Source organism: Haemaphysalis longicornis, unplaced genomic scaffold, assembly GCF_048455015.1.
Source record: "Haemaphysalis longicornis isolate Haplotype H1 unplaced genomic scaffold, Haemaphysalis longicornis Haplotype H1 scaffold_3, whole genome shotgun sequence".
Taxonomy (NCBI): Eukaryota; Metazoa; Arthropoda; class Arachnida; order Ixodida; family Ixodidae; genus Haemaphysalis; species Haemaphysalis longicornis.
In genome coordinates this window covers 107,710,342-107,727,188 of record NW_027526335.1, presented here as the reverse complement: position 1 = coordinate 107,727,188, position 16,847 = coordinate 107,710,342, and the positions used below count along the sequence as shown (strand labels likewise).

Sequence of the window (16,847 nt, the reverse complement as noted above, 5' to 3'; positions counted from 1 at the left end):
TGTTTATTGTAAAAATGAATTCTCTTCAGAAGGCACTGCCACCATCGATCTCCTGTTCAATCTATGCAGACGATGTTCAACTCTCCTTCAAATCGTGTAACTTGTCTATCTGCGAGCGCCAAGTGCAGCTTGGCTAGCTAGTACAAGCTAGCCGGCTGGGCAGATAGCAACGGTTTTAAATTTAATCCAGGAAAGTGCACTTGTGTTCTATTTTCCAAGAGGCGTGGCATTCGGCCGGATCCAGACATTCGACTCCACGTTGTCTCTATTCCTGTAAAAAAGGAACACAAGTTTTAGGTATAATCTTTGACGAAAAGCTCACATTCATCCCACACATAAAACAACTAAAACATAAATGCTTAAAAACAATGAATATCCTGAAGGTTCTGTCGCACATCTCTTTTGGTGCTGACAAACAACTTCTTTTACGTGTTTTTACCAGCCTAATAGGTTCACGACTGGACTATGGTAGCGTTGTCTATGGGTCAGCCACTAAAACATCCCTCAGATTGCTGGACCCTGTGCTTCATCTAGGGCTCCGCTTGTCGTGTGGTGCCTTCCGAACTAGTCCAGTCGAAAGCCTGTATGTAGAGTGCAACAAATGGAACCTACAACGTCAGCGAGCATACACAGACCTCCTCTATGCTTTTAAAATTTCATCCATGCCTCACCATCCTTTTAAATCAGTTTTTCGTGATACCTCCATGACTGAACTCCTTTTAAAGCGACCATCGTTCTCTGCGCCCTTCTCTTACAGAGTTAGAGAGGAAGCGTCAGAGCTTGCTGTCTCCTTTTTAGACACCATCCAAAGTTCTGTAACAGATTTCATAGCACCATGGCATCTCCGCCCTGTGTCATGCGACACATCTTTCACACATATAGGTAAAAACCGAGCTCCCACATGTGCAATTCAGCAGCACTTCTTGTATCTGCAGGAGAAGTATCATTATTTTGAATTTTATACGGATGCCTCTAAGACTTCCACCTCTGTGTCCTGCGCGGCGCATGGGCCCGGCCTTGATGTCATCACCAGAACTCTGAATAGTCATACTAGTATCTTTGCGGCAGAGGCTTATGGTGTACTTCTTGTTGTTAATCATATACTCCAAAACCACACCCCACGATCCATTATCTATACAGATTCCCTCAGTGTTGAGCGGGCATTGTCATCAACAAAGTCTTCAAAAAATGACGTTGTAAATCTTATCATCAAAGGTATTATGTCGGTGTATGTCCACAAATGTGAACTCGTACTTTGCTGGGTCCCTGGCCACTGTGGTATAGCCGGGAACGAAGCAGCGGATCGAATGGCCGCTGCTGCTACACTCTCGAATGCAGTAGACATAACCACATTACCCTACACCGACGTGAAGCCACACATCAGACAACTTCGCAAAACATGGCAAACACACTGGAGCGAACAAACAGACAAGTTACACGTAATAAAACCACACTTAGGACCGTACACCTCCGACACACGTAATAGATACACTGAAGTCGCCTTGGCTAGATTACGGATAGGGCACACTCATGCAACGCACTCGCACCTTCTCACGGGGTCTCCAAGACCTCTGTGCAGCAGGTGCGGAGAGGCCCTATCCGTGATCGACATCCTTATACAATGTAAGGCACTTCACACAACCCGACACAAACACTTCAGAGAACTCAACAGACAACGTATCCCACTACATCCATCGCTGTTTCTAGGTGACGAGGCCAGTGTTTCTGTGAAAAGTGTGTTTGAGTAGTTGTCAGAGGTTAAGTTTTTAAACCTCATTTGCTATCACGCATAATCAAATCTGGCCCTATACACCAGCCATCACCATTATCTTTAACTGATTTTACTATGTTCGGTTGACACGTTTTTTTTACCTTCCTTTTTTTGTGGTAACCACGTCACTTCATTAAATAACCTTTTCTCTGGCACTCTTTGCCCTTAGCCGGCCTTGCGCCATAAAAAACCCAACCATAATCAACGTCACGAGACGGTCGCTATCAGTCAGACCAAGAAAGCTTTGCAGAAAATACAAACTTCTTCGACTGTGCACCAATGGAGGAGGGCCAGGCCAGGATGTGCGCAAGCGTGTCAAAAGAATGCCGGTACCGCCATGAATGAAGACATTTTTCTTGAAACTTCACGCTGGCGTGCCACCCGTAAAGAGGTGGCAGATAGAGAAGGGTCTTTGCCTCCTATGAGGCGTTCAGTGTTACCCGAGTAGAGCGAACATGCGTTTTCAGTATTGGGATGGGGTCTTTTTCTGGGACGTGCTTCAGTGCACATTAAAGATAGATTTCCCTCTAGACGCGCACGGAATCCGTTTCTTGCCCATCGAAAGTGATGACGGTGTACCGTACGACCTCGTCATGGTTCTCGCCCTGCACGGCATTTGGAAGTCGCGTATGGCCATACGCTAAAGGGATGTTGATGCCAAACGCTCTAAAGGTATTTTTGCGAGACCATTCAGTTGATTACTGAAGTATGGAGGGCTGAGCCTGAGCCTCCAGAATGGTTGCCTGTAATGGAAATATTAACAAGCATGCAACAGTTTTAGTCGGCTTTCTGCTACCCAAGTCTTGGCTGGCAGTTCTCTCAATGTAGTGTTTTGTTGAGGGAGTTTGTATTGTCAAAGTAAGGCAGTAAAGAAAAAGCTCCAATGGCGGAAGCGGATAGACATCTGGTTCATAACGCGATGAAGCCACGTTCGATTGCGACCAAGGGACGCGTTTTTTTTCTTAAGGCGATTGATGTGCCTTCGCTTATTGACACCGTTTTGTGAAACTCCTTATGTAAAATTTTCTTTCCTGCTGCGCTTTTTGGTGACCCGACGGTCGCCATCAGTGAGGCATGGCAAAGCTTTGCTTTAACTATCCATCATCAGTTATTGCACCTTTAAGGACCTCTTGCGTTGTATTACATAAGGGGAGGGCAAGTACAAAAATTACACAGTAGGTGATGGTTGGTGGTACAGGCGCAGGAGTGATGCAGGTTCATGATGAAATGGCAGCAACACAAGAATATGTATAGAGAGACGAAAAGAAAGCAGTGAAAGAAGTGAAGATCAAGAGCATGGTAAACGCGGTGGTATATATACTTCCTGCGGGGTTAATTCAACCTGCATCTTCGTAGCGCTGCCTGAACAAAACGGGGGCACACAGTTGTACTTACGCCATTTTGGACGTAACCAAACACTGTTTAAGCATCATCGACAGTTGACGCAATCAAATAACCCATCCGAAAATCCCTCCTTTCCACTCGGAGGATCTAGGCCAAAAAAAAAAAACGAACAAATGTAACAAAATTGTCGTTGTTTGATGCTTTTTCGCATAGTTCACCCGAGTTGCAGATGAATATACGTGAACATACTTCCGGGCTTAACCTGAGATTCCATGGCTGAGGGATACGCCCTAATGCAGTAAGCATGCATCGAATCTTTTTTTTTCTCATGAATGCATGTTCGCCTTGTTCCAGAAAAAAAATTTGTCCGTAACTTCGTCACACGTGGTGTCCATCTCACCTTTTCCGGCGGCTTTACCCTAGATGAGTGAGGACGCTATAAATAACGCCCTCGGTCATCTACATTACAGGGTACGTTCTAATTTACCCGTTAGATGGTTTCGTTGCCGTCGTCCCCTACAGTACGCCATGTTAAGGCCCGTGCCAATTCGAACAAAACCATCAACGAAGACTCATTCGCGGAGGCAGCATCAAAGTTAGCAACGATACACGCTACCTTCGTGTCTAAACTAACAAGTGACGCCAGCGCTTCCTTTTTGCTTATTAATGTTGCTACAAACTAGCTTATTCTTTTTTGGAATATTTAGTACAATTTACTAGTGGTAAATATGAGCTTGTTTGATTTTTAAATCACGTATTGTTTGCATAATAACGTAATGTTGTTTACGAAACCTGTGGCTTGCATTACTCAGCATGTCTGCTACGAGGTTGTCGTCTCCATTGGTGTTGCCTTCGTGACCGCTGCGCCGTTCCAATTCTTGTTCCTTTAAACGTCTAATTAGACTGCTTCGTAAGCTGTCTACCAAGCTGTACGCGAATTGGAGCGCAGCCATAATATTAACTACCGGCCCCCTATGTACGTGCGTAACCTAACGGATTAGTTTGATGCTCTATAAGAGCTCCGAAAGTATACCCCAACCCAAAAGTGAATTCTATTCTGCTGCAAAAGGAACTCCTCAGACTACAGGGTATACAAGTCCGTATCGACTGGACGCCGAACCATGAGGACACGTACACAGGGGAAAACCTGCAGGAGAAAGTGCCAATTGTACACCCATGAGCCACCGAAAAAGCAGCAATTTAGAACTGGCAGCGCTCGACCGTGTGGCCGATTGTGCAGCGGGAGCGCCGACTGTGTACAGTCATCAGCAGAGCAGATCGGCTGGGTGAAAGCGATCACTGTTCACGTGCGTCAGAGGCACACGCTTTCCGACGCCTAGGCCAGTGCACCCCATACACAATTGGGAACACCGCGAGGCAAGAACACAGGCCTTTGCCAAACAACGCCCGCCGGCGTCCCCTGTTGTATACAAAGATGCCGCACCATATCAAGACAGGGACAGAGGACATGACAATCGCTCTAGCCATAGCCCATCTAAACATCATAACTGATTCCAAATCGGCCTTGCTAAATTTAAAAACGATAGCCCTTCTTGGGCTACTAGTCGGACGCGGAAATGTTGGCTCCTCGGTCTGTCCCCGTGCCGGTCCCTTTGTCTAGTCTTTAGCGCTGTTTTTCTCTTTAAGCATTATGTACCAATTGGCCCGTGGTATCCCTGTTTTACAGTTCATCACTTGAATGCTAGCGTGCAGTTAAAACTGACTCCTCACCGTATTACGTCACTGTCACTTGAAATTCGGAGCTTCTTTACAGCGTTTTTCAGTAAAAGAAACGTCTCCCGTGGAATGGTGGTGAGTGAGTTCCGAAAGGCAGTTCTTTGAAAGAGAACAAAGTTGTATTTGTCATCGTGGCCCCTTAACGGACGGAATTCGAACCCAAACTGGTTCTGGCGCGCTTCCTGTGCAGGCTCTTGCAACCTAGAGGACATCCGCAGCAGCGACGGCGACTGCGACGTGAGCCCGGAGCAGACGAGCGAGGATGTGAGCGAGTTCCGCACCGACCTGTTCGTCATGTTCATCACCGGCCTGGTCCTGCTCGTCGCCTGCATGTTCCTCGACGCCAAGATGCAGTCCCGCACCCGCTCCAACGAGCTCTTGTCGCGCGATGAGCTGCGCGCCAAGAAGCTGCAGCTCAAGCACATCGACCCGACCATCCTGGAGGAGCGGGAGCGCGTCGAGGCCCTGGTGGACGCCATGAAGTACGGCGAAGAGGAGGGCTTGCTCGGACTGCTCGTCCACAAGCTGGGCAAGACGTACAAGTGAGGCGCCACGCATGTCCAAAAAGAGAGAAATTGCAACATTTCCCTCCGCGTCGTTATTGGGCCAGTCAGCTGCGAAAAGGTTTTATTTAGGGTGACTTCGCGACACAGTTTAGCTATGTTGTCAAACTGCACAAGAACAATTTGTAGGCGAAAAGCAAACACGCCCGTGTGTGCGAGATTTCGGCGCACGTTAAAAATCCCCAGGTGGTTAACATTAATCCGGAAGGCTTCCACAAGGGCGCTCCTTATCGCCTGCGTTGCGTCGGCGTGTTATAGCCTACAATAAATAAATAAATAAATAAATAAATAAATAAATAAATAAATAAATAAATAAATAAATAAATAAATCACAATTTGTAACCTTTGTGTCCTCACCATTGTTCTCGACATTGATTTTTTTGTCCTTTCGGTGTTTGGTGCGCCCTGCTTGCCGTGTTGTATGCGTCATCCGGAAAGGACTAGCTGTCAGACACATTGTCCTATGTGCAGTGACACCCCTGGCTTTGTTAGACTTCTCACGTAGTGGCTTATCATCTTCCCCGGTGAACATCGAGCGCCAGCAGTTTGGATGAGATAGTGGCTAAACGCTAGGAACTCTAAGAGATTGCCAACCTAAAAATAGAAGTGCTATAAATGGCGTAAATGTAGGACATAGACAGTCACGGCGTAGCACTTAATTAGAAAGGGGAACCAGTTGTTTTATACCAGAGAAACCTCGCTGTTGTTGTTTAGAGGCAGCAAAGAGCCCGATTTTAACTGAAGGGGCCCTAAAATAGCACAAAGCTTCTTTTTACAACGCCAAAGGTATTGTCTCTTGTTTTTAGGCGTGTAGCACTCGTGCCGCGATTTTCAAATGTTTCTAGGCCATGGCAATAGGTAGCGCGCCACACCGAATTCACAAATGTGATTTAGTGTTTCAATTGCTGTTCAGTGCACAAGTTGTGCAGGCCTGCTGGCCTCAGGTAGAGAGTTAACATATACTCATGCTGGAAGGCCGAGTTTGACCTCTTGGAAATGTTGAAAAGAGGAATAATAATATGATTGGCTTCGGACTCCTACCTTTCAGTGTGCCGCTGCCTGCACTCCAAGCAGAAGAAATGTATAGCCAGATTAGAAGTGCGCAGCTTGTTTTGCGGGACGGTGGCAACGGCCCTGAACTGGTTCAGCAGGTGCAAGTTGATCGAAATTTACCCGCAAACACTGAAGGTGCATATGCAAACATCACGCAGTCTTTAAATTTTTTGGGAAGTCCGCTAGCTTTGCTCCTTGGCTGCCTAGAACGCTGCAGTGATCTTGGGTACAGTTGGCCGAACCGGACAAATCAATGATCGATGTGCAACACCACCGGAGCATTGGTCTCATCGGAGAGCCCCTACTAGTGAAGTTGCATTTGTCTGTTGAACCAGAGCGCAAACGACACGACAAAGGACAATAGCAAGGGGACATTGCTATCATCCTTTGTCTTGTCGTTTGCGCTGTGGTTCAACATGCATCACAAACTCGCACAAGTGTTCACGTTGCTGTGCATTTGTCTGCCCCGTTCCATGCGCAGAGACGTGTCGGTGATCGGCCAGCTGAGCTTCACGGTGCAGCCGGGAGAGATATTTGGGGTGCTGGGCCTGCAGCAGTCCGGCCGCAGCACGGTGCTGGCCATCCTGGCCGGGGATCGGGAGCTGGGCCGCGGAAACGCCTACATCGAAGGGTGGGGCATCCGCAGGAACCCCAAGCAGGTTCGTGCGCGCTCGTTAGGCGAGGAACGTCCACTGGTTCTGCGGAATGTCATTCACGCATGGCTGTAGCGGTATTGTCCCGACGTACGGTCGAAGCACCAGTACCGCAATACCATTCTGGTAACTTTTCTTTCAGACTAACGGGCAGCGGTTAAAGTTACGAGGCGTTCGCGAGTGTCCGGAAGTTATGCTTCCGCACAAAACTTCGCTTATGCACTTGCATATGCGTTCTTGAAAAGGGGGATGATTTCTTCTTGGAACATGACGTGCCCCTGGCTCCAAGAATAAATAGTTCCTCATGCATACCTAGGCCACAGTTCATTGGAATCTTCCGCCTCACTAACCTGAGGATGGCCACCTTCCTCACTAATATGCAGGGGTGAAGCGATAAGGTGTTTCCACGCACATAGGAGGCAGTGGGGGTCATGCAGCTTCCTGCGGATGGGGCGAAAGTAAGGAGAAGTGTGATTTCGAAGTACTGAAGAATGAAGCACTGTAATTGTTTTGTGTTGCTGCCAATACCTACGGAATAAGATACAGCCCTTGATTTTTTCTATAGGATGGTATCATTTTCACTCATCGTGTAGGTTCTTTACTCCCTTCGTCGCAGAATGACTAACGCACTACGATCCCTGCTATCACCAGAAACAATTAGTACGGTGTGACTAACCTGGTGGAGCGATAGATATTTTACGAATGAAAGACCCCGGACGATTTAATTCACCCCGTAGCCATTCAGTGCGCGAGGCTTTAAACTTCGGAACTGAATTTAGAATCGGATCTCTCTTCACCGTGAGAGCACTGCCAGATGCACCATATTTTGTGCGGCCAAAACGACCACTTCCAATGACAAACATGTGGCACTCTAGCTAAGCTTCCGCTGTAACAAGGCGACTTCGCGGTGCTGCTCCTCCCCCACCGTCGGCTTTCCTGCGTGCGCAGTACCTGAAGAGGGTGGGCTACTGCCCCGAAGAAGACCCGATCATCTTGAAGCTGACCGGCCGCGAGATGCTGGCGCTGATGGCGAGGCTTCGGGGCCTCACTCCAGACGCCATGAACAAGGAGATCCACTACATCCTGCACCAGGTCGGCCTGCAACGGTACTCCAAGCACGTCACCGCCGACTACGGGTCAGTAGTACGTTTGTTACGGTCTCTTGGCAACCAAGCGGCCGGGCTGCCTTGTCGGCGATAATAGACTGCAGCGGGGCAGTTGCTTATACGCTAGTGGCAAAACAGAACTACCGTGAGGACACAGACAGATGTGGACATAAGTTTCTTACTTTTTAAGATAGCTGGGTATAACGTTTCAGGCTTTGCTATGTGGTGGCATAACATCGAAAAAAACACCGCAACAATATCTATAGCCATATGGGAAAGACAAGAACATTAAGGCCACTTGGAGTGTAAGTCCGGCTTAAAGTGGCGCTGTCGCTTTTAATAGATTGTTGTTCAGTGTTTTCTTGGAGGGAGGGGGATGGAGGCGGGCTGTAATGTTCGAAAAAAAACGGGAAAAAATTAAGCTGTCTTGGCACTGCGTGACACTAGTGTTTACTCAAGTACGGGCTTGCTTTTGCTCCTATAGCGAGCAGCTGTCTTTTGCAGGGCATGAGTGAAGGCCGTCGCGCCTGCCATAAAGATCTCGTAATTTTAGGGCGCAGCTTTTTGGCGGCTGTCTCTGGGCTGAGCCGCGTCGCCGTCGTAACCGAGTGAACGATGGCAAGACCGACGAGTGAAAGAAAAAAAGTGGACGATGAAAGAAAGCAAATAAACGGGTTCGCTGTGGCGGCTGCGCGAGCCAGCGCTCTCCGAAAGTGTGCGGTGGGGAGGGGTGGGTGCAGGCAATGCAGTATGCTGTGCCCGCATGAGGCGCTCGAGGGCGCGACGCTTGGCGTTCGTTTAAGCGTTCGCTTAAAACGCCGTTCGCGGGCCCTTCCTGAGACGTACTTCGCGCCGCCGCCGTAGAGACTTATCATCGCTGCCGTCGAGAGCACCCACGAGTGAGTGCTGCCGCAGCGGCGCACTGCTGCTGTGCCCAAATATCGCACTAGGGAGTATCGTAATCACCAGCCAATTTTTTAAGAGCGAATGCTCTTTATAAGCGACCCCAAACCATCCACCGCCGGCGGCGGCGGCGGCGGCGGCGGCGTCGGCGGCGTCCGCAGTGCTCCTCTACATTTAAAAAAGAAACAGCATCCGGCGCCAGGTTTCGATCCGAGGACTTTGCGGCCGCAGCGCGACGCGCTACCGACTAAGCCACGGAAGCCACGCTGATATCAGTGTGAGTAACGCGCCTTATATCTTTAACGCATTCAAACTACGTCGTCAGCGGCGTGCGTTGGCGACTCAGCGGCGTTATAGCGGCTTGATAACTGCGTGGTGTACACGTGATACTACAAACCCGATGGAAGAGACGGAAGAGAAGGCGGCGAGGCGGTGGGCTGCGGGGGCCGAGCGCAAGCGCCGCAAGCGGGCCGACAACCGTGCATTCGCACTTTCACATTCTCCCCCTCGGGGAAATGCGGGGGAATTTTTTTCATTGCTTCTTTTGCCCAGTTCGGGGTCCCGGCGCAAGTTGGCCCTGGCCATGAGCCTGGTGGGCGACCCCGCGCTTGTGGTCCTGGACGAGTGCACCTCGGGCGTGGACCCCATCTCTCGGGGGCGGCTTTTCCGCGCCATCACGCGCATTCAGCGCGCCTGCGGGATGGCCGTCCTCTTCACGTCCCACTGGTCAGTTGTAGTCAAGAGGTGTGCTAGGGAAAGCTTTAGTTCCTCCGATGAGTGCTACGAAGTCAGCTGCAAGTTTGTTAACTGCAGTTGACTGCAGTGGGCGACAGGCTAAGCATTCATTGCCGTATTAACCATGCACTTCGACGCCTATAGAACAGGCCAGCAAGGGAAGTTAGTGCACCAAAATGGGACGAACAAATTTGGAGGCACCTAATTACTAGTTATGATGGGGCCACGCGGAAGCATTAGTGTTCGGTTATCGAACGAATATGCCGGTTCCGCATGCGGTGCCGTGCGCGCCGCCATGTTGTTTATGGAATCGCGTCGGGGCTTGTTTGTTTGCCCTGTTGGGACAGTGCCGTGCGACTGCAGGTTTCAGAGATTGCGGCAGGATGAATCTGCTGCTGCACACGAAGGAGAGGGAGGATTGTGGAAACGCCTGTAAAGGAAACGTACTTGGGTACTCGTTCCATTGTTACTTGAGCGATGACAGGCTCAAATTGCGCAGGTAACAATGTCTTTATATGTCTCTAAGACAAGTTTCTTATTGCAAGGTTGCAAGTCCTAATTAGACCCATTTTGGTCAGGTAGAGCCACGGTGACCTACAATAGCGACGTATGGGCTGGGCTAGGGTGGAATTGGTGGCGGGTGCGTCGTATCTATGTCCAAGATTATGCCTTGCGGTCCGTAAAGTAGTTACACACTTACTCTACATGTGGCTCAAATCGGTTGTCGTTTTGGACGAGAGGATTGATTCAAGTGCCTCACGAAGCCATGACTGCTTCGTATGGCGGGAGGAGATCCAGTAAGTCGTTTTAGAGTTCTTCAAGGAACCTATGGTGTTCTAGTAAGAATTCCCAGTCCTCAGTATTCTGCTCAGTGTGGGCTTTCTGGAATGCTCCGGAGGTCGAACAAAGTGGTGACATTCTGCCGAACCTTGGGTGCCAGGTAGACACGAAAAGTCAGGACGCCGTTTAACAACACCACCATGCGGAGTTCTGCGTAGTTGTACCATTCGCCCACCTTGGCAGTCTACGGCTTAACTCGCGGTTTGGTCTACGTGACGACTTCCGCAGCGTGGCTGTGCCGCCTCTTCAGCACGCAGGTGAATTTGTCGCCGTTGCTCGAACGCTTCTTCTGTGAATCAGCCCATCGATTGCGACGTGCTGTGTTTGGAAACGCGTTAGTTGTATGTTCACCCGTGACCTGACTCCTACTGTTGCGGCACCTACCCCCATTAGCTGGTCTGACACGTGTCTAGTAGGGTGACTAGTGAGTCTCTAACGCACTCGCTTCATAAGCATCGTCATACTTACCCTTTTGCTTCTCTTTGTTCCTCTCGGTTACTCTGGCTGAAAGCCTTGGCCAGTTACCCCTGTGAGATTGCTACTTCTGAAGTTGTCATGCACAAATTACTCATGTGAGCACCAGAACGTTTTGGTTAAGGTGTTTATATGCGGAAGGCCACATTTCATTCCCTACGTCCGCCTTTGGTCAGTTGGAGCCACCGAGCCCAAGTGGCGTTGGCGATGCGCGCTGTTTTGGCATTCCAGGTGGACCTGGGTTCGATTCCCGTCCCCAGCCAAATCAATTTCCTGTTCACCTCGATTACTTCACTTCGATTCTGTTTGCGCCGTCGGCCATCTTCCCCGCCCTCTTTTGGTTAGGGCGCACACAATGCCTCCCTTTTGATCTATACTGGGTCATCTAGTGCTTTCTCATTAATAACCGACCTAACACCACCAAGGTGTCACCAATTAGGGACCATTTAACGATGCCTCACTGGTCTGCACAATCCAATGTTTTATCAAAAAAAGCGTCACTCGCCTTTCCGTTATCACGAGCCGCTTCTAAAAACTATACGAATAATTGTTAGGCAATTATTTTGGCACGTGAAACGTTACTGTGTTGTAACATTTGGCCTAATTCAACCATAATTGTTTTATTACAGACTCGAACATCATTTTAATCAACTGAGATTAAAAATTTGTCAGGTTTAGACACTACCATCTCATACTCGTCTCCTTCTCTTGGCTATAGGCATCGGCGATCACGCAATTGCTGCATTTTTGTTTACCGTGTGGAGTGTTCCTGGCGCCTAACCGCTATAATGACGTGATACCCCGATAGACGTCACTTTCAACTACCCTAAATTAACGTCTAATCACCACTGAATTAGCTTTTCCTCGGCACAACGTCCCGGATGTAGATTATCCTTCACGAGACGGACTGCTTCAGCGGGAACGCGCACATGCGCCCTGTTGTTCAATGCAGCGTCGAGGGCTGAGGTACTGTTTTTGAGCTTCAACACGGGATGTTCGAAGAATATATCTCATGCTACGGCCCGCAAAGTACAGTACTGCTCCCGTTAAAAGTGATTTTGCGTAGACTGTTTTCAATATCGCACCATCGCTCGCTGCCCGCACTGCCCGGCTGTCTGTAACTGCGCGTGCCTACAATGTGCCTCACTGCTGCAGCATGCGCGAGTGCGACCAGCTGTGTACGCGCGTGGGCATCCTGTCGGGCGGCGACTTCACGCGCGTGGGCGACACGGTGGCCCTAAAGCAGTCGGCCACCCAGGGCTGCACCATCATCGTCAAGCTAACCTTGGTGCAGAGCACGCAGGAGGGCTCCATCAAGGACATCAACCGGGGCATCAAGCGAGAGTTCCCGAACTCCGTCATCGCCGAGAAGCGGGAGGTGCGCGCGTTTGTTCTTCTGCTACCTAAAGGCGAAAATTTTGGTCTGTGTGTCTGTCTGTGTGTCTGTCTGTCTGTCTGTCTGTCTGTGTGTCTGTCTGTGTGTCTGTCTGTGTGTCTGTCTGTATGTCTGTCTGTCTGTCTGTCTGTCTGTCTGTCTGTTTGTCTGTCTGTCTGTCAAGATTCATTTGGAGGGCCAAAAGTTGACAGAATTCTTCAACAAGAAGTGTACATAGGCAAACCCGTTAGTAGTCATCGCCGTTTCAGTCCTACGATTTGCTATTCTCCCATCCCGTTTGTTCACGCTGTAATAATTTTTTATAAACATGAAACAACTAACTCGTACCACAATCCTGCTAAGTCACCGTTCTTAACTACTGAAACGACTGGCATGGGTCATACGTTTTTACTTTATGCCGTGCCGAAGAAATACCTGGTGTGTTTGAGTCAAGGTGTCAAACATAACTTGTAGAAACAATCTTCTTTTAATTAATACACGTTAGAGTTCTTTTTTACGATAGAAAATATATAAACAAGAGATAAAAAGCGAGGAGAACTGCGCACCACCATGCGGCGCGCGAGAGCTATGCACACTAAATATTTTATAGCCTCTTGGCCGAAAAGGGAGCAAAAATCTTGCCCATGGGCCGCACCTTTAAAAGGAGTTTTGGCTAAAAGAGGTTGCGTGGATAAAAAAGGGTGTGCTGGCAAACATCCTGCAATAAAGGCGTGAAACTGCTTAACACCCTAAAATAAGGGTGTGGGCAGCGCAGCTACGCGTGACAATGTGGACTGGCTGAGCGCGTAGCATGACAGAGGACCCACTAAACACGCACAAGTAACACTTAGACCAGGGGCGGTATTCTCGTAACTGTCCCTTTCGAAAACGTCCCTTTTGCGTCCCTTTCATCGTGGCGTACTTCCGGTTAAGCAGTGGTCCTTTTATTCAAATAGCGTAACTGTTCTTGCAAACGCATTTTAAAGAAGTGAAACCGTATCAGAGTATCTTTTATGTGTTTATTGTTCCGCGAGCGAACTGCGACGAAAAATCGTCTGCTCCAAATCGTCTGCTCCGAGTAGCCACGGCTCATAGCTCCGCCGTGCTTGCATGGCGTCACATCCGGGTGTTCGCTTTTAGCCAATCAGGGCTCGCTCAAAAGGGACACTTTGAAAGGGACACAAAAGGGACAAAACACGGGAATACCGCCCCAGAAATGAACTGAGGAAGAAAATCAACGGGATGCACGGGGAGAGCGAGTGCATGCTTACGTAGAAATACATCCGCCCTTCTTGCTTTTATACGCGGCAGAGGAAAACCTCCGATAGAGTCGGAGGGATTGTTGCAAAAATCACACAATTTAGCACTAATTTCGGAATTATGCATTTTAATGTGAGCATATACAAATAAGCATGCAGTTGTGCAAAAACGTTTTAATCGTGAGTTAGTTATTATGATCAATAAGTCATGAAATTTCATTAAATGCCAAACACCTATTCCACACTCTTTCAAGATCCACCAAGAATGGTGTTCAGTATTTCAACACCTTTTGTGCCACATGGTTGTAAATTAGGGTGTTGGAAACTAAGAAAAGGGGTGTGAAAGACATGCAACTAAGGAAGTAAATAGTGTAAAAGACCTTGAACTAAGAAAAAAGTTGTAATTACTTCCAACGTTCCCGGTATTTTCTACCCATTTACACGTGTGAGTGTAAACATTTTCTACAAGCGGGCGGATGTTTTGTACTTGGCAATGCTTAAAGGATTATGTATTTGCACAACTTATTACCAGCCTAGCTGTGTAAGCTTCAGCTAGGTTCGGTGGTGTTAGCAAAAAAAAAAAAAAAAAAAACTGCGGCGCCTGCAAACGGTGCACCATCGCACATAGGGTATTATAAGTGAAGCCAGCTTTCGTGACTGCTGGAGTGTGAGCACAAGGGGCGCATGCGGGTACCCACCCCTTACTACGCCATTTTAAAGGTGATAGCCTTTTTGGGCTACTAAAACGCAAAATAACCGCAGCGTGCACAAATGCTGCAAGGCTGGAGAAACAGCGAAGCTGGGGGTCGACCTAGCTTGTTTCCCCCTTGGATCCGCTGTCAGTGTACTGACACACTGGGACAACTTTGTAAAATCCGGGTAAACTTAGCGTCATCCATCAGCACTTAGCCTAGCGTAGCAAGAACATCGCAAAATCCAACAAAACTTAGCGAAGCCTAGACATTCCTAGTAAAACTAAGTTGACCTCCAGCTCCACGGTTGTGTATAGGATGACTCGCCAAAGTAGCCGGCTATAAGGACCGGCTCGTCGCCGTTTCAGTAAACAAAACTAAATGGAACTGATTCTTACATCGATTCCCAAGGAGCCATGTGGTTCTGTGAGCTGACCGTGATATGTCGCAGTACTCACGATACAGTTGTAGCATCGGCTGGATCCGTCGGAAAGCTCCACGTTTAGGTCTCCGCTGATAGGCGTGGCCGATGGCGCTATACTTGAAACGTTGTCGATCGCAAAACGTCTCATAGTTAATTACCTACGCACATAATTGCGCGAGGGTCGGCAAAGAATCAAATCATTTTTAACAACTGGCCAGGCAAACTGCATGCGCGGTTTTGACAGTAGAGATGTCGGCTGGGCTTACTCGGTTCGTCCGAGGTATAAAACTGAAGCCTGCAGTGATTTGATGAGCTTCCATTATCATGAGCTGCGGCCCGTAAAGCTGGAAAGTAGCACTTGTAGTTCAAGTATTGGGTTGGTTGCGGTCAGGATGTATGGTAGCAAAGGCTTCCGTAGTCACCTCGTTGCATCCAGAGGGCAGTTTGCACTGGGCTTCAGGTCCAGTACAAAGCTAATGTGCTATAAACTCGATGAGCCGTGCTCAGTGTCTTCGCATTAGAAATAAAGTTCACCAACACTACGAGTGGCACGATTAGCAGCACATGGTCCAAATCCCACAACAAACAAAATGGCAGATATCATTGCTATTTCAGGTCGGTGTAATCAATTGTGAACGGAATCTAATATCTTACGGGCCTCACAATCATTTTAGGTGTTTTCTATTGTTTAACACTTTTCTTGAACCTGTGACGTCTGATCAGTACCTGTAATTTCGAATACCTCCTCTCGCATGTTCATTTCACGTGAATCATCAATACCGCAATCAACACCGCAAACTGCATGGAAGGTTACCTTGGCCCCATTATCTCTTCTGCGACCTACTGCTCTAACGTTAATTTACTAAAATTGTTTCGTTCAAAACTGGCATATTCAGCCTCCATTTTGGATACGAGCCACTAAACATTGGTCAGATCACTTGAACTTTTGCGAAGCAATGCCGTTCACTTCAACATCTGCGATTTCCACTAAGCTGCGAGCGTAAAATCAATTCAATCCTCATTTAATTTACCCTAACCAGCGTTTATTCGCAAGTCTGATGGAGGCAAAAAAATTGGGCCCATCTCCCCGCGAGGGGGACTCGAGTAAATGCGTCGCATAGGGGGTGGGTGTATTGCGTTAACGTTTAGTGTTTGGGGAGTTGGTGGTAGTGAATGCGTTGTATCAGCAGCTTCTTGACGTAGTTTGAATGAGTCAAGGATATAAGGCGCGTTCGTAGCCTCCCATTCTGTGTCGGCTTTGTGGCGCAGTGGGTAGAGCACCATGTACATTGCGTTCCGCCCGCAGGGTCGAGGGATCGAAACCAGGCGCCGGATAGTATTTTTTTTATATAGTGTAGGGGGAGGGGCAAGGATATAAGGCGCGTTCGTAGCCTCCCATTCTGTGTCGGCTTTGTGGCGCAGTGGGTAGAGCACCATGTAGTACATTGCGTTCCGCCCGCAGGGTCGAGGGATCGAAACCAGGCGCCGGATAGTATTTTTTTTATATAGTGTAGGGGGAGGGGTGCGGACTACGACTACGGACGTCAACGCGGGTGACATCGTGAGTTACTGAAATGCTCTGCATTTAAAAGCAAAAACGCCCGTGTGAACAAGAATTCGGTGCACGTTAAAGATCCCCAGGCGGTCAAAATTTATCCGGAGCCCTCCACTACGGCGCGCCTCATCGCCCGCATTGTGTCGACGCGTTAAAGGAGCCAGGAAGACAAAATGCAAGTTTGTTTTATTCGAAAGATTTCGTGTTTCAGATTGTCCCCAGGGCTTGCGCGGCAGCAAATGATGCCGTATTCACTGAGAAATTAACCAATTTAGGTTAAAAATTTTATTCTCCCGCTAAATCGTGTGTTTTGGTGACGTCTACAATGAAGCCATAACGGCGCGTATACAAAAGAAATTCCAC

General features: G+C 48.5%; 1 protein-coding gene across 4 annotated transcripts in view; it reads left to right on the top strand.

Moving 5' to 3' along the window:
* Nucleotides 1–16,847, top strand: part of LOC144174997 (phospholipid-transporting ATPase ABCA3-like) — a 107,505-nt gene that overhangs the window by 85,773 nt on the left and 4,885 nt on the right. For all 4 annotated transcript variants that reach the window (XM_077704006.1, XM_077704007.1, XM_077704004.1 and 1 more), the window contains 5 exons: nucleotides 5,043–5,394; nucleotides 6,950–7,127; nucleotides 8,070–8,257; nucleotides 9,683–9,856; nucleotides 12,335–12,557. In XM_077704006.1, coding sequence (XP_077560132.1) covers nucleotides 5,043–5,394; nucleotides 6,950–7,127; nucleotides 8,070–8,257; nucleotides 9,683–9,856; nucleotides 12,335–12,557 — 1,115 coding nt within the window. The remainder of the gene's footprint in view (nucleotides 1–5,042; nucleotides 5,395–6,949; nucleotides 7,128–8,069; nucleotides 8,258–9,682; nucleotides 9,857–12,334; nucleotides 12,558–16,847) is intronic.